This window comes from Ceratosolen solmsi, unplaced genomic scaffold (assembly GCF_000503995.2).
Source record: "Ceratosolen solmsi marchali unplaced genomic scaffold, CerSol_1.0 scaffold47, whole genome shotgun sequence".
Lineage (NCBI taxonomy): Eukaryota > Metazoa > Arthropoda > Insecta > Hymenoptera > Agaonidae > Ceratosolen > Ceratosolen solmsi.
Genome location: NW_011948419.1, coordinates 2,001,130 through 2,022,274, shown reverse-complemented (window position 1 = coordinate 2,022,274; position 21,145 = coordinate 2,001,130). Strand labels below are relative to the sequence as shown.

At 26.6% G+C, this 21,145-nt stretch overlaps 1 protein-coding gene across 2 annotated transcripts in view; it reads left to right on the top strand.

The window, feature by feature from the left end:
* LOC105360532 (uncharacterized) overlaps nt 1-21,145 on the top strand; it is a 183,701-nt gene that overhangs the window by 115,447 nt on the left and 47,109 nt on the right. For both annotated transcript variants that reach the window (XM_011497454.1, XM_011497452.1), the window contains exon 9: nt 10,763-10,854. In XM_011497454.1, coding sequence (XP_011495756.1) covers nt 10,763-10,854 — 92 coding nt within the window. The remainder of the gene's footprint in view (nt 1-10,762; nt 10,855-21,145) is intronic.

The following is a 21,145-nucleotide window of genomic DNA, read 5'->3' as shown; positions in this document are numbered from 1 at the left end:
CACCTTCTTCATGTGTCAAACCAACAATTCATAGATTCTTGGCATAGATGTTAAAGGCAGTTTCTAATAATCAGCTTTGCCTTTCGAATGTTAAAATTAAAACAAAAGATTTTACGATTAATCAATTATCTTAAAATGGACATATATACATATATTGTAATTAACATTAAAAAGATAAATTGCTTGTTAAACGAATTGCTTCTCTTTATTATGGTTCTTAAATGATGTTTTAAATATTACCGACAGAACTCTAAATTGGATACTTACGGAACACATTATGAATTTATTATGACTCTACTTGATGAAAAACATAATGATGCAATTTATATAATTTCACAAGTAACAATGACATAAAATTCATTCTAAAATTATTCTCGTCGAATTAAATTACAAAGCAAAAATTAAAATGGCTTTGTTTTCATAAAATTGGTAAGTAGGTGCTCTTAAAATGATACTAAGCGCCATTTAGAATTTTCGGATGGGATACTTTTATACAAATTAACTCTTGCTTGTACAAAACTAACTATTTCGAATTTCTAATTAATTAAATCAATCGTAATAACTTGTGTAAGATTATAATTTTGTTTTAATTTCACTTCAAGTTGAGATAAAACAGTACTGAAAGAGAATAAAAAGTTTTCAAACTAAGTAGTGCTTATGAGTATTGAGTATCATTTATATTGAATTTTATTTAAGTAGGCAGACTCATTCATCGTGAATTTACAGTGTAAATAAACTATTTACATATATTTATATCATTTTAAACTTGCAGTATATAAATAATTTATTCCTTTGAATTAGTGCAAGGTTATATATTCCATAAAAAATATTGTTTTCAAATGAATAAGTTAAAAAAAAATGTCAAGTTGAAGTTAGGATTTATTTCGTAAATCAAAGTTACATTTATTTGGTAAGAGAGAAAAAGCACATTTTCCATTACATCCTGCTTCAAATTAGTAAAAAAATGTTTTTTCTTTTAATATTTTATTTATCATTATTATTAATAGTTGAAGCGGTATAAAAATCTATATACATATGTACAATTTTAGACATTCTTATACGATTTTTCGAACTAAACTTACTAAAAGGGAAAATGAATTTATTCTATTTATAAAATTAACGAACAAAGACTCTTTTTCAAATAATAAACTTCTACTACAAATATACGGATATTTTCTTAGAATTACGCAAATTACTTAAAGAATTGACCGTAAAAAGTTTTAAGGTAAAATTCCTAACAATGTTTACGCACGTTTTATTACACACTACTATACACGCGATGTTCTAAAAATTTCTAATTAATTTTATTATAAATATAATACAATTTAAATTCGTTAAAAATCATTGGATTGAATAGAATTTTGAATAGAATAAATTTGACCTTTAAATTGTACATAATTACTACATAAAATAAAAGCAATTTTAATTTTTTTTTTTTTTTTTTTTTTTTTTTTTCATAATAATAAAACAATTTAACATTAGTACGTACCAGTAAATACGGCTAAATGTACATAATAAGGAACTATTGTACGATAATTGTTACAAATTTATAAATAAATACAAATGTAAAAAAAACATATTACTGATGGTGAAGAAAATTAAGAAATAAATAACACTCGTGATGAATATACATGTTAAAATTAAATAAAACTTCAAAGAAAGAAGAATGATAAAAGAAGAACCGTATAGCATTGAGCAATGAAGCCAAATAATTTAATTAGAACTTAAGTATAAACTCTTTTGATGAATCATTCTAAGCTTATAAGTAATACATTTTAATACAATATGATTTATGCTCAAATTTTATAGTAAAAAATTGAGCTTTAAAGGGGAAAGACATAAATAAATGAAAACTTAATGTTAAATTAGAGTTAAATAAAAATAACGAAATATTGAATGCAGAATTTTGAAGATAATTTCTTTTTTTTCTTTTTTTCTTTTTTTTTGTTTTGCAATATCGGAAAACTAACTGAAAAATATTTCCATTATAGAGCAAAATACGTAGGATAAATTATTTAATTCTAAAAGGAGGAAAATTTATATGCCATCTAATATTGAGGCATAGTAATTAAATTGCGGAGATTAAGATGAGTTTGTCACGCCATAAAAATGAAAAAGTAAAGTATATAAATTTTAAATACAAAAACATCTGAATAAAAGTTCTTTAAATCAAAGAAAAATAAGATTTAAATTAAAATGAAATTAAAAAAGAAATAAAATTTAATATAATAATTGATTTCATATGAAATAATGATATAGAATATTTATAAATAAAAAATATAAAATAATAGATAAAAAGAATTTTTCATATATAATATTTTTTTAAATACTGTAGTAAAACATTTTCTTCTTTTATTTTCAGTTACAGAAATGGATGTTTCAAATATCTTCATAATAGAATTAAATTATAAATTCATTTATTTTTCAAAATTTAAGAATATTACATGAGAAATAGTTTAAACAGTTTATAAATAAAATAGTTTACAAAAACATATTTTATAAATATTTAGCGATAATAGTTTCCATTAAAGTATTTAAATAGAGAAAGTAAAACTAATAAATTGTTTATTATATAACAGTGCTGTCTTTTGACTTTTGAAGTAAACATAATTCTTTATTATAATAAAAGAGGATATATTCTTTCGACAAATTATATTTTCAATACAATTGATTTGTTTATAAATTGATTATAAAATTGTTTATAAATTGGAATTATTATATACTTGATTGGTAAATACTATACTAAAATTCGATATTATATTACTGAAAAATGGATTTATAAAGATAAAAATTGTTAATTTTAATTTACTGAATTGTATTTCGTTTATTTCATTAAACATGATTTTTCAATCCAACATCCACATATTAAATTATAATCAAAACTTTTTGATTAAATATTAAATCGTTAATTTACATTCAATTATATTTTCTTTGGTATTGAATGGACTAAAATAAATATTCTCTTGTTTAATAATAAAACATTATTTATGTCAAGTATAGAATAAGCATATATTTAAGAATAGCAATTTTTTTTATTAAATTTCGTAAGTTCTTTTTTATGATAATACTCATAGTAATAATGCCTCTTCAATTTATATGGCTAAAATTTATAATTTACATCTATATATATCAAAAATTAAATAATTATGGCTTTATATAGAGTCTCTTAATGATCAGTATTGATTATTAAATCGCTTTAGGATTTATTGCATATAATATATTATTTACTACGATATTTTTTTTTTATTTCATATTTCAATGATTTTATGTAATTTATATGTTAATCAATATCAGTGAAATACAGTTTCAGACAACTCTATTCCGTATTTTTTCAATGATAAATTAAAATTATATTTACTAACCTATAAAAGGTAGTCATTAATTTTAGTGATTTATACTTATATTTATGATTTAAAAATTTACAAAATCATATTATATTTAATTATAACATAAAATTTAATGGAAGTTGTAACTAGTGCTACAAAATAAACAAAGCAGCATAAAATAATAAATTATTCTGTAACGGAATATACTGTCAATATTTTGCAAAATTAATAAAAGCAAATTAATTTAACATTTATAATAATTTCATCTCATTTTAATTAACTAAGAAATTAGCCAATAGTATTCGTAATTTTATATTTGACTATTCGATTTTATACTATAAATTAAGCAAATGCTCTTACGGTCAAAATGAAAATTCGCTAATTGGATGAGTCTAATATTAAAAATTTTAGTTCACTTTATAAATAATGTTATAATTACTCTATATTCAAATTATATGCATTTGGATTCCTTCATTAACTAAAATCATTATAACAATAAATATTTCTGAAAGTTCCAGATGGTTAAAGCCATGAAACACATGAGAAATTAGGAATGTTTCACAGAATTGACAAATAATATCAGGAAAAATTTGTTCAAGGCGATAACAGGATAAAGTAAAATATATATTTTCTATCTATAATATATGTATATATGTTATCTATTGTTAATGAATGAATCTTAAATATAATTTTACAATATTTAAAAGCAACAAAGTCTCATAAAAATATATGAAAGTAGTATAATTAATCTTAAATTAATGGAAATTATTTTCAGGATGCTTATGTTTCAAAAGCATTGTTGAATAATTTCAAATGTTCTTTATTAATTTCATCTCCCATTAAATTGCTATAATATATTATAATCTAGACTATTGTATAGAAATTGTTGATTATTTATATATTAATATGGAATATTTTTCAGCAATTTTTATTCCTTCAATTTATTAATGATAATAATTTAATTACATTGTTTTTCAATTATTTATGTAAATTACATTAAAACAAATTATTTAATTAATTGTTATTGGATTTTCGCATTTCAATTTAATTTTATTTCGTTGTTGAACAATTCATATAATATTTTTGATTTATTCGATTATTATTTTCAAAATGCGCATGTATGTCTCTTTATACACTGTATTCAAAGATTCCAAACATAAATTCTACAGTAACAAAAAAATGATTAGAAAAGCCTGACAATTACGATAACTATCGGATACATTATATATCTACAATTTTAACAATATTTATTTATTATTTCACGAATACATTATTATGAGTATAAATATATAAATCATCAAAACAATTAACAAGTGAATCAATGTGATATAAAGAAGAAATTATAGATTTTGTTTAATTGTCTAATTGTTTGTATATAACTTTAACGTTAATTTTAGAAAGATCCATTACTTACATTGTTTATCAACTAATTGCTCTTTTTATATTTATTTGTTAATATGCTTATATATAAATCTTTCATATGGTATAAATTGTTTAAAAATTATTTCTATTCTAATTAAGAAAAAAAAAGTCTGTAGTTAATTATTGAAAAAACTAATACTATTTTGCCTTAATGTGGCCTTAAAGAAAATGTTCGTCAAAAGCATACGCGTCTCTTTTCAAATATGAGAATATAAAAGTTCACAAGATTTTAGATAAATAAAAGTTATTACGCAATGAGGAAGAATTTTTATAGCTGAAAACGCATACGTTTAAAGAATACATTCTTCTTTATTAAGTGTAAATTATAGGATAAAAGATACTTTTTAAATTATACTTTTTCACTACATTTTAAAACTTCTTAGATTTTATTGCATCTGTTATTTAAACAATTTATTTAATATGAATTAGTTTTGTTTTTTTGTTAATTATCAACCAGAAATAATAATAAGTGCCGAATGAAAACTAGCTCTTGTAGAATTAAATTAAAATGCTTTTATAACTTAAAAAACATATCATCATCCATTTCATATATTTTTAATATATTTCATATATAATGGGGCGAAAGAGGATATTAAAAAAAAAAATTTAAGTAACTTTTTTTAAATATAAAAGGGAATAAATAATTTTATAACCGACGGTTACTATGATTTATATACAGTATTAAACCTTTTTTGAGTGGATATATTTTGACATTTATTTTTAAGTCATAAAAAGTTAGATTAATTTCAAACCATTCAACTATATAATAATGAAACATTCGTTATTTTCTAGAATTTATTTACCAATTTCCATTTTATTATTATTATTTTTTAATTTAATTCTTTAATAGAATATTTTTTAATTAATTGTAACTCTGCATATGAGATAAGTAAAACATGCATGTAGAATTGACAGACTTCTCCGTAAAAATGAAATAATGAAATTGATAGATTTAAATTATTCAAAAGAAAAACGATCTTAATAAAGAATTATAGGCTTGAGCAAAATATTTTTCTTTAATGTTCACTTTTTAAATTTAATTTCGAGCTCCTAGTAAATATAAATGCATTCATACCTTATGAAAGATTTTTAATTGTTTCAAATTTTGTAATTAAAATTCATTTTTTGCACGAATACATTTGACAATAGTTTTAGTATTTTTTTTTTTTTTTTTTTTTTTTTTTTTTTTTTTTTTGCAAGGTAGCAATAAAGTCCTCGCTTTGTTGAAAAAAGATTGAAGCAGGAAGCTCATACGGGAGCTGCACTATATGATAGTGACTATATGTACGTAACTCGAAGAAGAGCATTTATGTTGGAAGGAGGAAGGACATTACTTAGGCCGGTATAGAAAAAGGTTTTATTGCCAATCAAATTGCCGCATATCCAGGAATCTCGTTGTAAAATTTGAGCGCTCGAGATTTCGTGACAGTTGAAGCGATCGAGACGAATTTTCTACTAAATCACGTAATCCCTTTATGCGCTGCTCTGCGTACGTGTGTGCGTGCGTGTGCGTGTACTTGGCGCAGGCGTAAGACAGTAGCGCGTAGAAGGAGATGCCTTTAATGATTTATCACCGGAGGTAGTTCGTGTATTTCTAAGAGGGAAGATACGTCAAAAATAAACTAACTGCTTATGCGTAGCGTTATAGGTACAATCGATGTTACGCGTTAATTTAACCGTTAAAGCCTAACAAATCATATTACATCGATATTTTATTCCCTATTCAAAACAGTCATCCAAATGATTTGTCCTACTTTACGTTTTCTCCACTATTTAGCAAGAGAGCAATTGCGATAATGCATGCTCAATTTCATAAAGGGAGTTAATATTCATAACTCCTTTGAGACATGGAATATTATCGACAAAATAGACAAGAAATTTGTCATACTGAAATTTCAGCGATATATTAGACTGAGATTAATGTTAAATATTATTGCTCTCGCAAGGTTATCTTGATTTTAATTTATCTGTACAATTAGGTATATATTTTTATTTATTTATTTATTTATTTATTTTTTTTTTTTTTCATTAATACTCTTACGTTAGTATTACAGTATGATGTTGAGAATATTAAGGAATTTTATTAGAAGCTTTTTAGCTTTTTCATTCATTATTATCTAAATTTACGGTAAAAGAAAAAAAAATGGATGCAAATAATGCATGTAATTTCACTATATAATTTACAACTCGTTACATAAATTATCCGATAAAAAAAATTAATGTTATAATGCACGAATCGTTCATATAGAAATAATTACAATATTTTTTCTCAATATTATTTTAAAAAATTCGCTAAATTTAAAACAACGGAAAAAGCATATAGTTCTTTACAAAAGCATTTGTATGTTCGATGTTTCCATAAAATGTCTACATGCTGTACGCTATGCTTCAAGCAAAATTATTATCATATTAATTTCAGGAGCTTTCAGTTTAAAAATAAATTATTCCCATTGCTTTTCAATCTTCAATGCGTACATAAATTGAGTAGAATTTAAATAAAAAATATATCATTTTATAATTAATTTAAATTGTGTTGATGGATTTCGTGAAACACTAATTACTTTGTCATTCATAAGCTTAAGAGTTAAATTAAAAAATTTATTAATACATCGATTGGAAGTTATTATCAAACGAAGATGCTCCATTTTCATATAATATTTTATTTTTTCTGAAAATTTTACAAAAATATAATAACTGAAAAACATCTTTTACAATGTTCTTTTATACTCTTTTATGTTACGGACAAGACACGTTAGAGTTTTAGTATTATTATCACTGTATTTCGTACAATAATGTTAACTTTTTTATTTTTAACAATAAAATCCGATAAAAGCGCGCCTGCTGGTACAAGTATTGTATCGAAAAAATCATTGCAAAGAGATTTCAGTAACTTTATTCTATTGAATATTGTGTTAGTATAATTGCAATGTGTAGAGAAATTATTTTCAGAGTATTCAAATTAATAATATATTTTCTGTGCTTAAAAATTTACAACATAATTTATAAAAATTTTAATAACATCAACGCTATTCTGATTTCCCATTGTCTTAATAATTATTATAATTATGTATTGTTATTATAGTCAATGTATTTAGTAATTCTCAAAAACTATATTTTATACATCTGCTCACGATATTTAATGGGAAAGAGGTCAAATTGATGAAAAGAATTTATAGAATAAATATTTCTCATCTACCTTAGCATAGCAAAGACAACAATGCGTCTCCATAAAAACCTCCCGAATTAATTTTATTTCTGAGCGAAACCTAATATAGCTCAAAATAGTATTATAATCGATTTGTAATTCTAATTAGGAATACGTAAAGCAGTTAAGATGTCTGCAAAGCAGTTATTTGTAACGGAGTAGCTTACATCGATAGTCATGCAGAAATTTCCAATTATCTAAACTTAGCTTTATCAGGCCTGATTATCCTTAGCATTGAGCATTAACGAATAACTTAAATCTTTTCTACTCTTTTCATTCCTTTTTTTCATCCTTCATTTCTTTCACACTACTTTTGATTTCATTAATTTATAAGAAATAATATATAGCTCACTCGATTAGCTCTTAAAAAGAATGAAATATAATTTAAAATGTTGCGTAGAGATTATTTAATTTTGTAAAAGGTTCTCAAATAAACAGATTCAAATATAACGTGACTAAAACAAAAAATTTTAATTTTTCATGATTTTAAATTATTTTCTGTGACTTCAACGGATATTAATATCAAGACTCGGAATGCAATTTAAGACGTATTTCAAATTATTTGAACTCCAACATAAACATACAAAGTCAAATATAAGTATTGGAAAAATGAAAGGGAAAAATAGAAGCAAAGATTCAATCCAAAGCTTTTGCTTAAAGTAACTACATTAAAAATACAAACCTTTAGAGATTAAATCAATGCATATCCAAAAAGCATATTTGTTGAAATATAAAGGAAATAAGTGTTACTTGAAGATGAATATTTTAAGACCATAAATGAATTAGACCATTAATAAAGATACTTTTACAAAGATAGGAAGTCATTGCTGTTACTAAAAGATATTATTTTCAATGAGTCGCACGATATTACCAAATATTCAAGATTCTATTAGATTTTATAAAGAACATTGTAATTCATTGATAAAAGTTACTAATTACGCACATAAATGTTTAAATAGAATAATAAAGTTTTTATAGTCGTCATTTTGAAATGAAAGAGTTTTATAATTCATAAATTTCTAATATAAAATGCAGACGACAATCCTATTTGAACTCACACTTTTGTTAAAAAATATTATCAATCTGACATTTTGCTCAGTATTATTGCAACAAGAATAAAAATAAAGATTTTTTTATACAAAACGGAATTGTTTTACGAGTTTTTAATTATGTAGTGATATAAATAGTAAATATGTTTATTAAGCCAAAAAGGCTTTAGTCGCAAACTAAAATAGAAAAAGATTTCCCAGTCAACATCTTCTAAATAAGACTTTTTTCTTCGATCTATCTGAATTTATTGATTAATAAATTGAAAAGAAAAATTGACACAATGTTTACACACTTTGTTTCGTATAAAATTTCTCATAAAATTAAGTTCAATTAGTTAACTATATCATTAATTACAACGACCTATTTATTTAAAGTAAATTTATTATAATTCCATTTTGAAAATAAAGTTGTCTAAAGTTTCAAATTATATATTACATTAGTTATTTCGATAAAATTAATTATTAATATAGGAGGATGTAGATAAAGAAAATAAATACAAAACATAATTAACACGATTTAATAGAATATGAGACAGATGTTTAGGTTTATCAACAAATTAATATATTATTCATATTAATCTATTAATTTATATTTAATATATTAATTTAAATAATGCGCATTTTCATATTTAAGTGATTGTATTTTCACTTGACTACAAACATTTCTAAATATATTTTACAAACGAGTACTAATTACTAAGGTCAATCAATTAATCTATATCAAATCATTTTTACTATTCTCTATTTGCGTATGGTATTTATATAAGTAATGATTAACGTTAATAGTAATAATTCTAATTACTTCATACGGATTTCTAAATGTAAAGTAATATTAGTATTCTATTGGTCCTACATATAATCTACATGCGAATGAATAAATAATTTTTCTTTCCCTTTTTTTTTTCTTCTTTTTAATAAATACGTGTTTTTTATTGCTCTTTGCATCTGCAAAATTAAAAGTAAATAACTACTTGCCTTTGTATTTTCCTTTGTATTTATTACCACGCAAATTAACGATCGTATAAATCATATAAAAGGTCTCAATTTTTTGTATCCAATAATTAAGCTGTCGTAAATTTAATATAAAATGATTGTAAATTGGATTGCGTGGACCATTTCATTGTGCTACTTAAAGCGAATGTTGTAATTAATTTTTCTGTAGCATTAAGCCACCCCAATAACTTCATGTGTAAAATATAATAAAAAAAAAATTTGTCAATATCTAAATGTACGTGAAATAAATGTAAATAAATAAAATATCATTTCCATTTAACTTCATTTGTCAACATCGCATCAAGCCTTATACAGAATGTATTTATGAATTCATTTTAATTTCGACTAGAATTCAAAAGATTAATATTTACTCATTACATTAAATTTTGACGAACGTTGATTGCAATTTGATGATTGCAACGAATTAAAATTTAAATCATAGTGATGTTTAAAAGACAAGCGAGGAATATTAAGAATAAAACCAATGAGTCTTCGTATCATCAATATTCCAGAGGCAATTTCTCTTTCTCTTTTATCTATTACCATTATACTGACACTTGAATTTAAAACAAGCAAATGTCAACGATTTAATTGAAAAGATCGCCGTAATTTTCGCAACGCAAACACAAACTCCGAAACTTTTCCACATACACACTTTAATAATAACAATAATATAATAAATAATATTATCATACTTAGTTATTTGAATTCTAGGTAATAATAAGAAAGTAAGGAATAGCATTAACAAGTATCGATATTTCTTTCAGATGACGAGTCCGGAGAGAAAACAGTGAGTGTGCTGCTTACCGGAGAAGAATCCGAATTAACTTTTATTGACCACCCCTGCTCGGAAATGGCGGTTAGTCTAATTTCACATCAAATATATATTAAGAAAATTCACATGCTTTTCTACATTTCTCCGCAATTTCTCAAATTATGCTAAGAAAATCTATTTTTTAATTCAATAATTTTGTAGGCAAAAAAAAAAAGTGATTAATAACGAATCTCGTGGCTTACGCATAGAGTAATTGTTATATTAGAAAATTGAAAAATGAGATGAGATAATTCTGAATCGATAATAATAAAAAAGGATATAAGTATTATATATATATATAATATGTCTATACTAAAACTAAAATAATAAACTGTGACAAATAATGCCAAGAAAAAAGAAATATTATAGGATGAATGATTAATACGCTTTTTTGGCTTTGTAATAATCTTATATTTTATATTTAGAACTAATAAATAAGGCAAATTATTTATATATATGTCTATTTAAACTATTTAGAGTAGAATTTAATAATATATGATTTAATAATATAGGAAAAAATTCTTTTATTTCAATACATTCGATTGTCCTTCGTTAATAATATTTATTGAATTTACATTTGTCATTATGAAATAGATTAATAATAATAATAATAATAATAATAATAGTAATAATAATAATAATAATTGAATGCTAAAACAATCATGAATATTGAAAAAGGTTTATCAAATATATTTCACGCATATATGAAATGGGTGTAGTATGGTAAAATACATTACTATGGAGATACTATTTTTATCATTTTTTTCTTTTTTTTTTTTAATAAAACTAAAATTATTTATTAAATTTAAAAAACTTTTTGAAACAGATATTTTTATACTTTACATTAGATGGTATTAATAGACGTATTTAATTCAGTGCTGATAGAAATATACTTTCACCGACAAATTTTCAATTATGACAACTAAAATTACGAACAAACCACGATTACGACAAATAGAATAATAATTCAGATTAAAATGTACTATTTAAGTTATCCTGTATATTGACAATCATCTGAAATTAGAATAATGTACAAATTTAATTTTTTATTTGTATATTTTAATTCATCGTTTTTACGAGAAGTGACGTACTTAACAATTATGTTTCTTATAATTTTTAAAATAAAATATTTATTATTAATGCTAATACAATGTTAGAAAAATTTGTCCATCAAGTATTGTTTTAAGTGTAAAGTAACTGCTTACTGAAAAACTGTCTAAGAAATATGAAAAAAGTGAACCATATATATATTTTTCTTTAATTGAAAATAATATTTAAGCGAGGCTTCAAACATTTCAACCTGAAATATCTGATCTTTTCAATGTACTCCTAATTTTGATTATTATTATCACTAAAAAGATTATACGACAACTTTATCGATTAATCGGTAATTTTGAATTGGATGTGCATCGTATATAAGTGAAGTCCCATTGACCTTTCGTGTCAGACAAATGGATACAGTGGCAAGAATATACGCCGAGGGTCTGTCGTTTGACAGCTCTCACTCACTCTCACTCACTCACTCTCTCTCTCTCTCTCTCTCTCTCTCTCTCTCTCTCTCTCTATCTATCTATCTATCTATCTATCTATCTCTCTCTCTCTCTCGTATTTAAAATCGATATTCTCTCACGACGCACAAACGTGAAAACGGCTCCTGAGGGCCTCTTCGACAGCAACAAGCGTTCCATATCTGACGACAATCGCGACCGAGGGCAGCTGAGTTGCTCGTTAGCCTAGCCTCTCTTATCTGTCATTCATTTTTTTCTCTCTTCATTCGAGATAATGATCCAGTTGCCGCAACTCTTCGAAATATCTTTTTCTTGGCAGTGAGAGAATTAGGATACGACTCAACGACCGAACGTCTATCTACTTATACGAAACATCAATGTTACATATACATATGTAAGCGCTCGCGCGCGCGCGTGTGTGTTCACGAAACGCTGATGCGTGTGCATGCTGAGAAATACTTTGATTTTAAGTGCAGGCACACTTATGTTCCATCTACTCTCTTCATTAATGCAAACTCATTGTAAGCTAGAATTATTCACTCTAAAAAATTTTGTACTTCATCAATAAAAGAATTATCAATTAATTATTATAAAATACCTATATATTACTTAAAAAGCGAGCTCTAATTTAATTTAAAAATAAATTCATCTTTTTTAACGAAGATGTTACAGAGAGTTGATTAATGTTCACTCAAAAGAAGTACCTTGAAGCTTACATATGTTTAGGATCAAACTAGTATTTATCGATGTTTTTACTAACACTTCCGTTTAGTGACCCGAGTCGAGCTTTTCGTCCAAGTAAAACTCTTTGCGTGATTTAAATGACAATGCATTTTATAAGCTAACGCGAAAAATTTATAAAAAGTGCGTAACCTTACATATTATACAATAAATTTGCAATACTACAAAAATTAACGCTAAAATAATACTTATACGAGCTTAATACTAATAATATAACTATGAGAATGAACATGATTGGGGAAAAAAACATATACAACACTAACATTTCGATAAAAAAAACGGAAAAAGTGTTATGCTTTATTTTATATAATTGTTCATTCCAAGAAATTTACGCTTTTATTCATAAATTTATTCGTAATGGGCATCAATTTCTTACGTGGATGATGATTAAAAAAATTTTTTTTACAGAATTATTACGTTTTCTAGTATAATCTGGAATGACAGAAAAATCTACTTTGAATATTCACATTTTCCAAAGATAAATCGACGGTTTTCTTAAATTAGAAGATACTGTAGACAACTCTTAAAGTATATTGTTGTTACCTTTTACAAAATTAATAGAGTAGCTTTAGAATATATTTTCGAATTTGACTGTAAAATACAAACTTATTGTTAATATAATATTAGAATTAATATTCAATGGTTAATAATTAAGTCTATGTAGAATTTTTCAATAGATAGTAATGAGACTTCTTTCTTCTTCTTTCTTTCTTTCTTTCTCTCTTTCTTTCTTTCTTAAATATAACCGAGTAATGAGTAATTAAACATTTTAATTTAATACAAATTATAACTATTAATTTTTATACATTAATAATAAATAATTAATATTCCGCTGAAATAATAACCTTCCGCATGCGTTTTAATTAAAGTAATTTGAGTATTTAAATCGTATAAAGTTCTCAATTATGAAAATGAAAGAATTTACAAATGAGAGAATGTACAAACAGCATACTTGAATTTTTAATTAATTGAAGCAGTAAAAGTATATATATATATATATTTTTTTTTTCAAACAATAAAAGTACACAATTTTCAAATAATTAAAGAAATGTTCGACCTTTTTTTTAATAATGTCTTTATACGAAATATAATTAACCTTATCCGACATTCACAATTATTATTTTCGAATAATCGTATTATTGTAGTACCACTTTTCTCGAAATAGATACTATTTACCTGAGTAGTTATTACTAACATCCTTAGCGCTGACTGTCCAAAGCTTGCAATTTACACATGATAAATAAATTATCAGTGTATAACGAAACTGATTAAGACCAAAATGAAAACCAATATTATCCGAGCTTTGTACTTTGCTCTTGGCCATCATCGATACAATAAACTAAGCTCTCTCTCTCTCTCTCTCTTTCTCTCTCTCTCTCTCTCTCTCTCTCTCTCTCTCTATCATTCTACTATTAGTCTCTTTATTATAATTGATGGAAATGTCAATGCAACAGAGCGCTTTCCATATCTAACGAGCCCTTCCATTATTCACCTGTACTTCCCGGTAAATATTTTCTTACCATCGTTAAATCGCGCACATCTGCGCACGCTCGTTCGAAACATACACTCGAGCTCGTTTTCGAGACTACTCGCACGCGCCCCCAAAGCACCTACACAAAATATTTCTGGTATGCAGAGACCGACGAAGCACGGGCATTAAATCCGTATCCTATCATCCCCCTAGCAGCTGAACAACGCCATTCGTGCGACCTACGTGCCGCTAAATCCCCGAGGATCGTTGAAACGAAGCCCAACTGCGCAGTTTGCCGGGCGTAATGTGTCGTAATAGCAAAAGTGGTGAATCGGAAAGGCGAGCTCGCGGAACGGCCAGTGCAAGCGATCTACGACGGATGCGGAGGCTCGGAAGTCACGAGTTTGGTAATGCCGCGGCGGAACGGTAATTCGGGCTCGGATCTATTGAAATTTGAAATCGAGTAATCGCCTCCGTAAAATAGAACGAGAACAGCCGTTTGCGTGGGGCCGATGGCGATTGGCTGCGGGAGCATCGGGGGACTATCGGGGGAATTGGGTAGGTTATGGAGTGGAGGGAGTGGTGAGGAGGGATGCCGAGGCGAACCGGGGCTGGGCTCGCTAGCTGAGCATAAATCAATTCGGGTTATTGGTTCCTAGTGGAGGAGCGTGTTATCGGGCCTCTTGAGGAGCACTTCTTACTCGTGCCTCGACCACTGCGTAACTCAAGTGCGAGATATTTTCCTTGAAGAGATAGTATTGCAACGCTGATTATGCGTGAAAGTATAAATGTATGGCGAGTCGAAGAATTTCTGGAGATCATAGAGCCTTACCGTTGCTGGGCACTTTATTTTTATTGCATGCAATTTTTCTAATGCTTTATAAGTATTTAGTCGACGAAAGCGAATTCCTTTGCTTCATTTAACGTGCTTTTATCGATACTCGTTTAAATGCCGTAAAGGTTATTCCAGGTTATAGCTTCATAATAACAATATTATCCTACGTATATTGCTTCCGATTAATATGATAATTCACTATGTCGGGATTAATAGCGATTAGTCCTCGTTTCACAAAGTTGCGGCATATTTTGTAATTATTATTTGCTTGAAATCGTATTACGGCTAATTATTTAACTGCATTATATACGATAGCTAAGTGATTTTTACTAATACGTAATTATAGATAACGTTCGTAGGATTGCTTATATTATTGCTCTTTGATACGTCAAACCATTAATTATTGACTTATCTTTATTATAGCTTGTCGATTTTGTTCGACAAACACAATACGTTTTATATAAAAACTGATTTGGTATTGAAAAATAATCCACCCATATGATTTTTCATACATTTGAACGCCTCGGTTTGATAACCGTTCGATCCAATAATCCCAATAATGGCAATTATTTATCTCTTTCATAAAATAAATAAAATAAATAATACATCTTGTCTTTTATTAAATTTATCTATTAACTTTTATATTTATTGCAAGTTTAATTTTTCGGTGTTACTAGCTTATTCGTATTTATTGTCTATTGGAAAATATAGTTTATATCTCGAGAAGTTGTATAATAAATTGCAGATTACTGAATTGACTCGAGATCGATTGGTAATGGAAGTATTGAGATAATGAAACAAGAAAGAAAGATTTCTTCCATATGGATATAATATATAAAGCAGCTTCAAAAAAATTCCGAGTCACAGCTTAGGGATTTGAGGGGAAATGTGAACCTCGGTGATGCTCCTCTGCCGTGTGTATTCAAACGTATACTTTTATAAAGAAGAAAATGCTGTCAAACTTTATCTTCCTAAACGGCATTTATCTTACTATCTCTCGTTTATACTTTCGCATTTTCTGTCCTTCTCTTTTTCTCACGGTCTTCCACCTCTCTCTCCTTATCTGCCTGAAAGCAATTTTCATATCATCGAAACTGAACAATTATTATATAATATTATTAGTCGGATGTCATAGCTCTATATATCAATATAGCACTAAGCTATATAATATTAATATAATTGTCATTACGTTTATTTCTTCTTCACGCCGAGTAATTATCTGTCGGTACTTATTTATTAATTTGATGTATAAGAACTTTTGGAATTACGTACTGGAATTCTTTATAATGTCAATAAAAATACCTTAAACATTTCTTCATACAATATTTATATGTAGTTCGCTAAAACCTTATTATTTGCTAATTTAATAATAAATTTTAAATAATAAAATATTTCAGCTTAAACGATTAATATTTTAGAAAAATTAATTAAAAGTCTGCGTAATATTAAACGAAAATGTGAAAATATTTGTTAAAATACAAAAATTATTTTAATAATAATCATATAATGATTATGTGCTTTTAATGTATGTTATCTTATAGGGTGTATAATAATTATAAATTTCCGTCCGATTGCAGTAATCGTTCATCCATTGATTAAACATTATTGAAATACTTTTAATAATACATAAAATAGTTAGAATAGCAATGAAAATTATCTATAATTTGTGCAATCATAAAATAAAAACATTATTCCCCTGTACAGATAAGCGAGCGCACCTATGTATATTTATATTTATATAGTATATTGTACATGCATATATACATACATACATACATGCATACACACATACATACAGTTAGATAGTAGATATTTGTATAGTAGATTAATATGTCCTATTATTGATACTATTGTTATTTCTTGGTTCTTAAAAGAACTGAATATGAAAAATATTCAACATATTTAATGTTTTCATATCAATTTTATATTATTTTTAACATAGACTTTAACAAAGTAAAAAAAAGTTTATTCTTCCTCGTTTTAACATCTCTACTCCAATTACTAATGACACTGTATATAACAAAGAATATTTTGCATAAAAACAATCGCTTGAAGTATATTATTTTCTTATCTTGTTATTTATATATATATATATATATATATATATATATAATATCAGAATATCAGAAATTCTTTTCATTATAATCTACATGACCTAGGATATATTAAGTAAAAAATTAATAAAATTATTTAGATATAATGTTATATTTGATGCGAAGAAAAATAAGAGAAAAATATTATTCATCTTGATTAGTAGAATTATGTTACGTTCTTGGTTGTTTGTCTAATAATATCCAAAATACACGTTGACAAGTTCAATTTCCGCCATCATTGTTACGGAGAGATCTTGTTACATAGCTCCGCTTTATTAGTGCTCGGCAAAGAAGAAATCGTTAACTCTGCGATTGTCATACATGTCCAGATAAGCGTTATGACGTTGATGATCAACATTAGTCATCAACCCATCATGGTCCAGACGTCGACATACAATCAGGATTCGGAATCGCGCGACAACCCTGCTAGCTACAAAGTTTAACCCATTAAACAGAAAACTGCTGGTCTAGTGACGTTCCTCGTTACGAAAGTGCTCTCAAAACTTTGATTGGGTTAGATCGGCATTGCTGTGCACTAAGGTCGGCTGTAAAAGTTATTGCAGGGCATTTGAATGAATACGCACGTACAGCAATCGCTACACCGGCGATATTTTGTAAAATTAACTCTTAATTGACTAAGTTTGACTCAGTGGCTTGCGGTGGCGTTTGTTCGACTGTTTTCAAAATTGTTTTCTACTACGAATTCTTCGCGTTTTGTTACCTGCTCACACGGACATGTGCTAGTGAAAATCACTTGGCGACTAGCCGATGGTGTGAAACGTGAAGCGTGAAAAGTAATGAGCCACTCACGCTGGGTATTATCTATTTGACACAGCTATTTTTATAAAACGCCCGGCTGCCGAAAATTTAAGCTTTAGAATGGCCTTGTGCGACCTAAACTAGTGATATTATACAAATTGGAAACAAAAAGAAGTAAACATGGCACAGCGGATGTCGCAGCAACACTCGATTTTCAAACAATTCGACTTTTCTAAATAGTTTAAAAAGCGCTATTTGTGAAAATTAAGTTTCGCTCTAAATTCCGTAAAAATAAAGAAGTAAATTCTTAAATTTTAAATTTATATTACCAATTAATAAGTTTTCTTATTAAAATTTTACTAAATTGTGAATTCATATACAGGGATTATTGAGAGCGAATCCGATAAACCAAAATATGAAAAACCTTTGAAATGTAATTTCTATTTAAAAAAAAAAAAAAAAAAAAAAAAAAAAAAAAAAAATGTAATTTGAATCTATTAATTATAATAAACAGATAAGAACAAATATTGAAATATTGACAAGACTGTAAAAAAAAATAAGCCGAATGTTTTTAATATTTTTATTTATTAATAAATTGCAAAGAGCTTGATAAATTGCTCCGATCAACATAAGAAATATAATAAATAAAACAATGGATAGAGACGTATGTAAATGTCTATAATAGTTTTCAGTTTCGACGAGTTTCCCGAATTTCTAATTTAAATAAGATGCTGTGCTTGATGAAAGTTAAAGCTATACGATAAATCTACACCTTTGCCAACCTAAATGTGTGTGCGCGCGCATTTGTGTATATATAGTCGTACATGAATTTTTAGTAATATTGCCTGAAAGCTGTTTATTCACTAATGTCTTGTGGAATCAATATTTTACTCCAACTTTATTGCATTTTGTAAGAATAATATCAATATTTAAAGTATATTATCTTTGAAATATGCCTTAATTCACTTCAATTTAGTCTTAAATAGATGTATGAAATATTTATACACAATCTTACAATAATAATAATACATGAAAAATAATATGAACAAAATCTAACCCATTAAATGTAAAATAGAATTGAAAAACTTTGATAATTTCACACTGCAAACTTTTATATTTAAATTTAATTATTTTTCACATTTGAATTTTTATGGTTTAATTAATTTAAACCTTAACTATATGTAATCACCATTACTATCATAAAAATTTTCTTTCGTAATTTATACTGATCTTTCTAAACTTGATATTTGAATATTTGCTTCTTATATTAATATTTTTTAAATTATAATTTTAACTAATTTTAACTAATTTCCTAAATTGTGACTTTGATTGATTTTTTATTTTTTCAACTAATTTATTTGAACTCACAAATACAAGTATATCATAATTATGTATAGAGTCTTTATAATTGAATATATTCAGAATTTAGATAAATTATTAGTTAAATAAAATAAATTGTAGCTAAATTATTGAAAACTTGTCTACAAGTTTTTGTATTTTATCCTCATTTTAACACGATCTTCTAAATGTCGTACAAAATTTAAATAATTTAAAAAAAAAATACTAAAAATAATATAATAATCAAACGATATTATAAAAACAAATAAAAATATTGAAAATTCGGAAGTAAAGTTTAAACTATCATTATTTATTCATAGCGTAGGATCAATTTAAGTAGCAATTTTCTATTTTTCCGATTTCGCAGCCAATCTCCCTTTTTTCGTTTACCTCATTCTCTCAATAAGATACATCAATTTAAAAAATTATTATTTTATTTTAAGAATTAATATATTATTATAAGAAATTTAAAAAATTTTAATGAAATTCTATACGAAAGAATAATAACTTTTAAATTCAATATGAAAAAATAGATAAGTGGTACATTGTTAAACACATTTTTTTTAACAAATCGCCATCATTCTTTCGTCAATACAAAGTGCCATCACATTTTGGATGTAAATTGGATTGCATTATTGCAGAAATATTTTTTCCTAAATTCTAATACACTATTTAAAATAAGTTTTTCAAATTTTTTGTTATTTAATGGCAACTTTATTTTGGCTTGGATTGAAAATTTAACGCGAAGTTTACACTTACTACCTCAAATTAATAATATGAACTCTTTCTACTTTTCAATGAAGAAATATTTATAAGTTGTTCGGAATTGAAGTATTTTACTCGAGGTCATCGGTTCTCGGAATCGGTTTACATTTTTTCAAATTAACTTCCCACTGGCCCTTGAATGTTTTCATTTACCTTCTTGGAATTCTCGAATGTTCTACGAGGCTGTTTAGCCTTCGCGTAGCAACAACGATTGATTTATCGAATCGCCGAAAGCTTAGATTCCCGATCGATTCCGACCGATTCCGACCGATTCCGATCGTTTCCGAAGCCTCGAACGACTATGCTGCGTTCGCCGAAATCTCGAATAGCGGAAATTTTTGTTTATCGGGCCGATACTTAAGGAAGCGCGCGCGACAATACTCTTCGTAGTTAACATAAAGCAATAATCGAGTACGTAGTGTCGGTTGTTTTAAAGTTCCACGATTCTGTTATTCGACCAATTCAGTGTCACCTTACGACCAACTAACGCGACCCTCATTCGACGCAACGATCGCAAGGAAAATCCTCGTTCTCTTCTCCAGTGCAACAAAGACAACAATCCGTCAAGGGTTGACTGCCGTTTTAGATAATTGTCGACTACGAAAATCATGGTATCTAATCATTCTGCTCTCGAAGGTATATCATTTATCTTGTTTGCGAATAACTAGCACAACCACCTTCCCATGCTCACCCGATGAGAATGTCGACTCTTCTTGCTGATCCTGACAACCCAACAAATCATATTCCCCTTCAAGGAATATTCAAAATCCATTGCTGATCCCTAATACATCATCAACGACATCGCCACCATTACGAAAAAGCAACC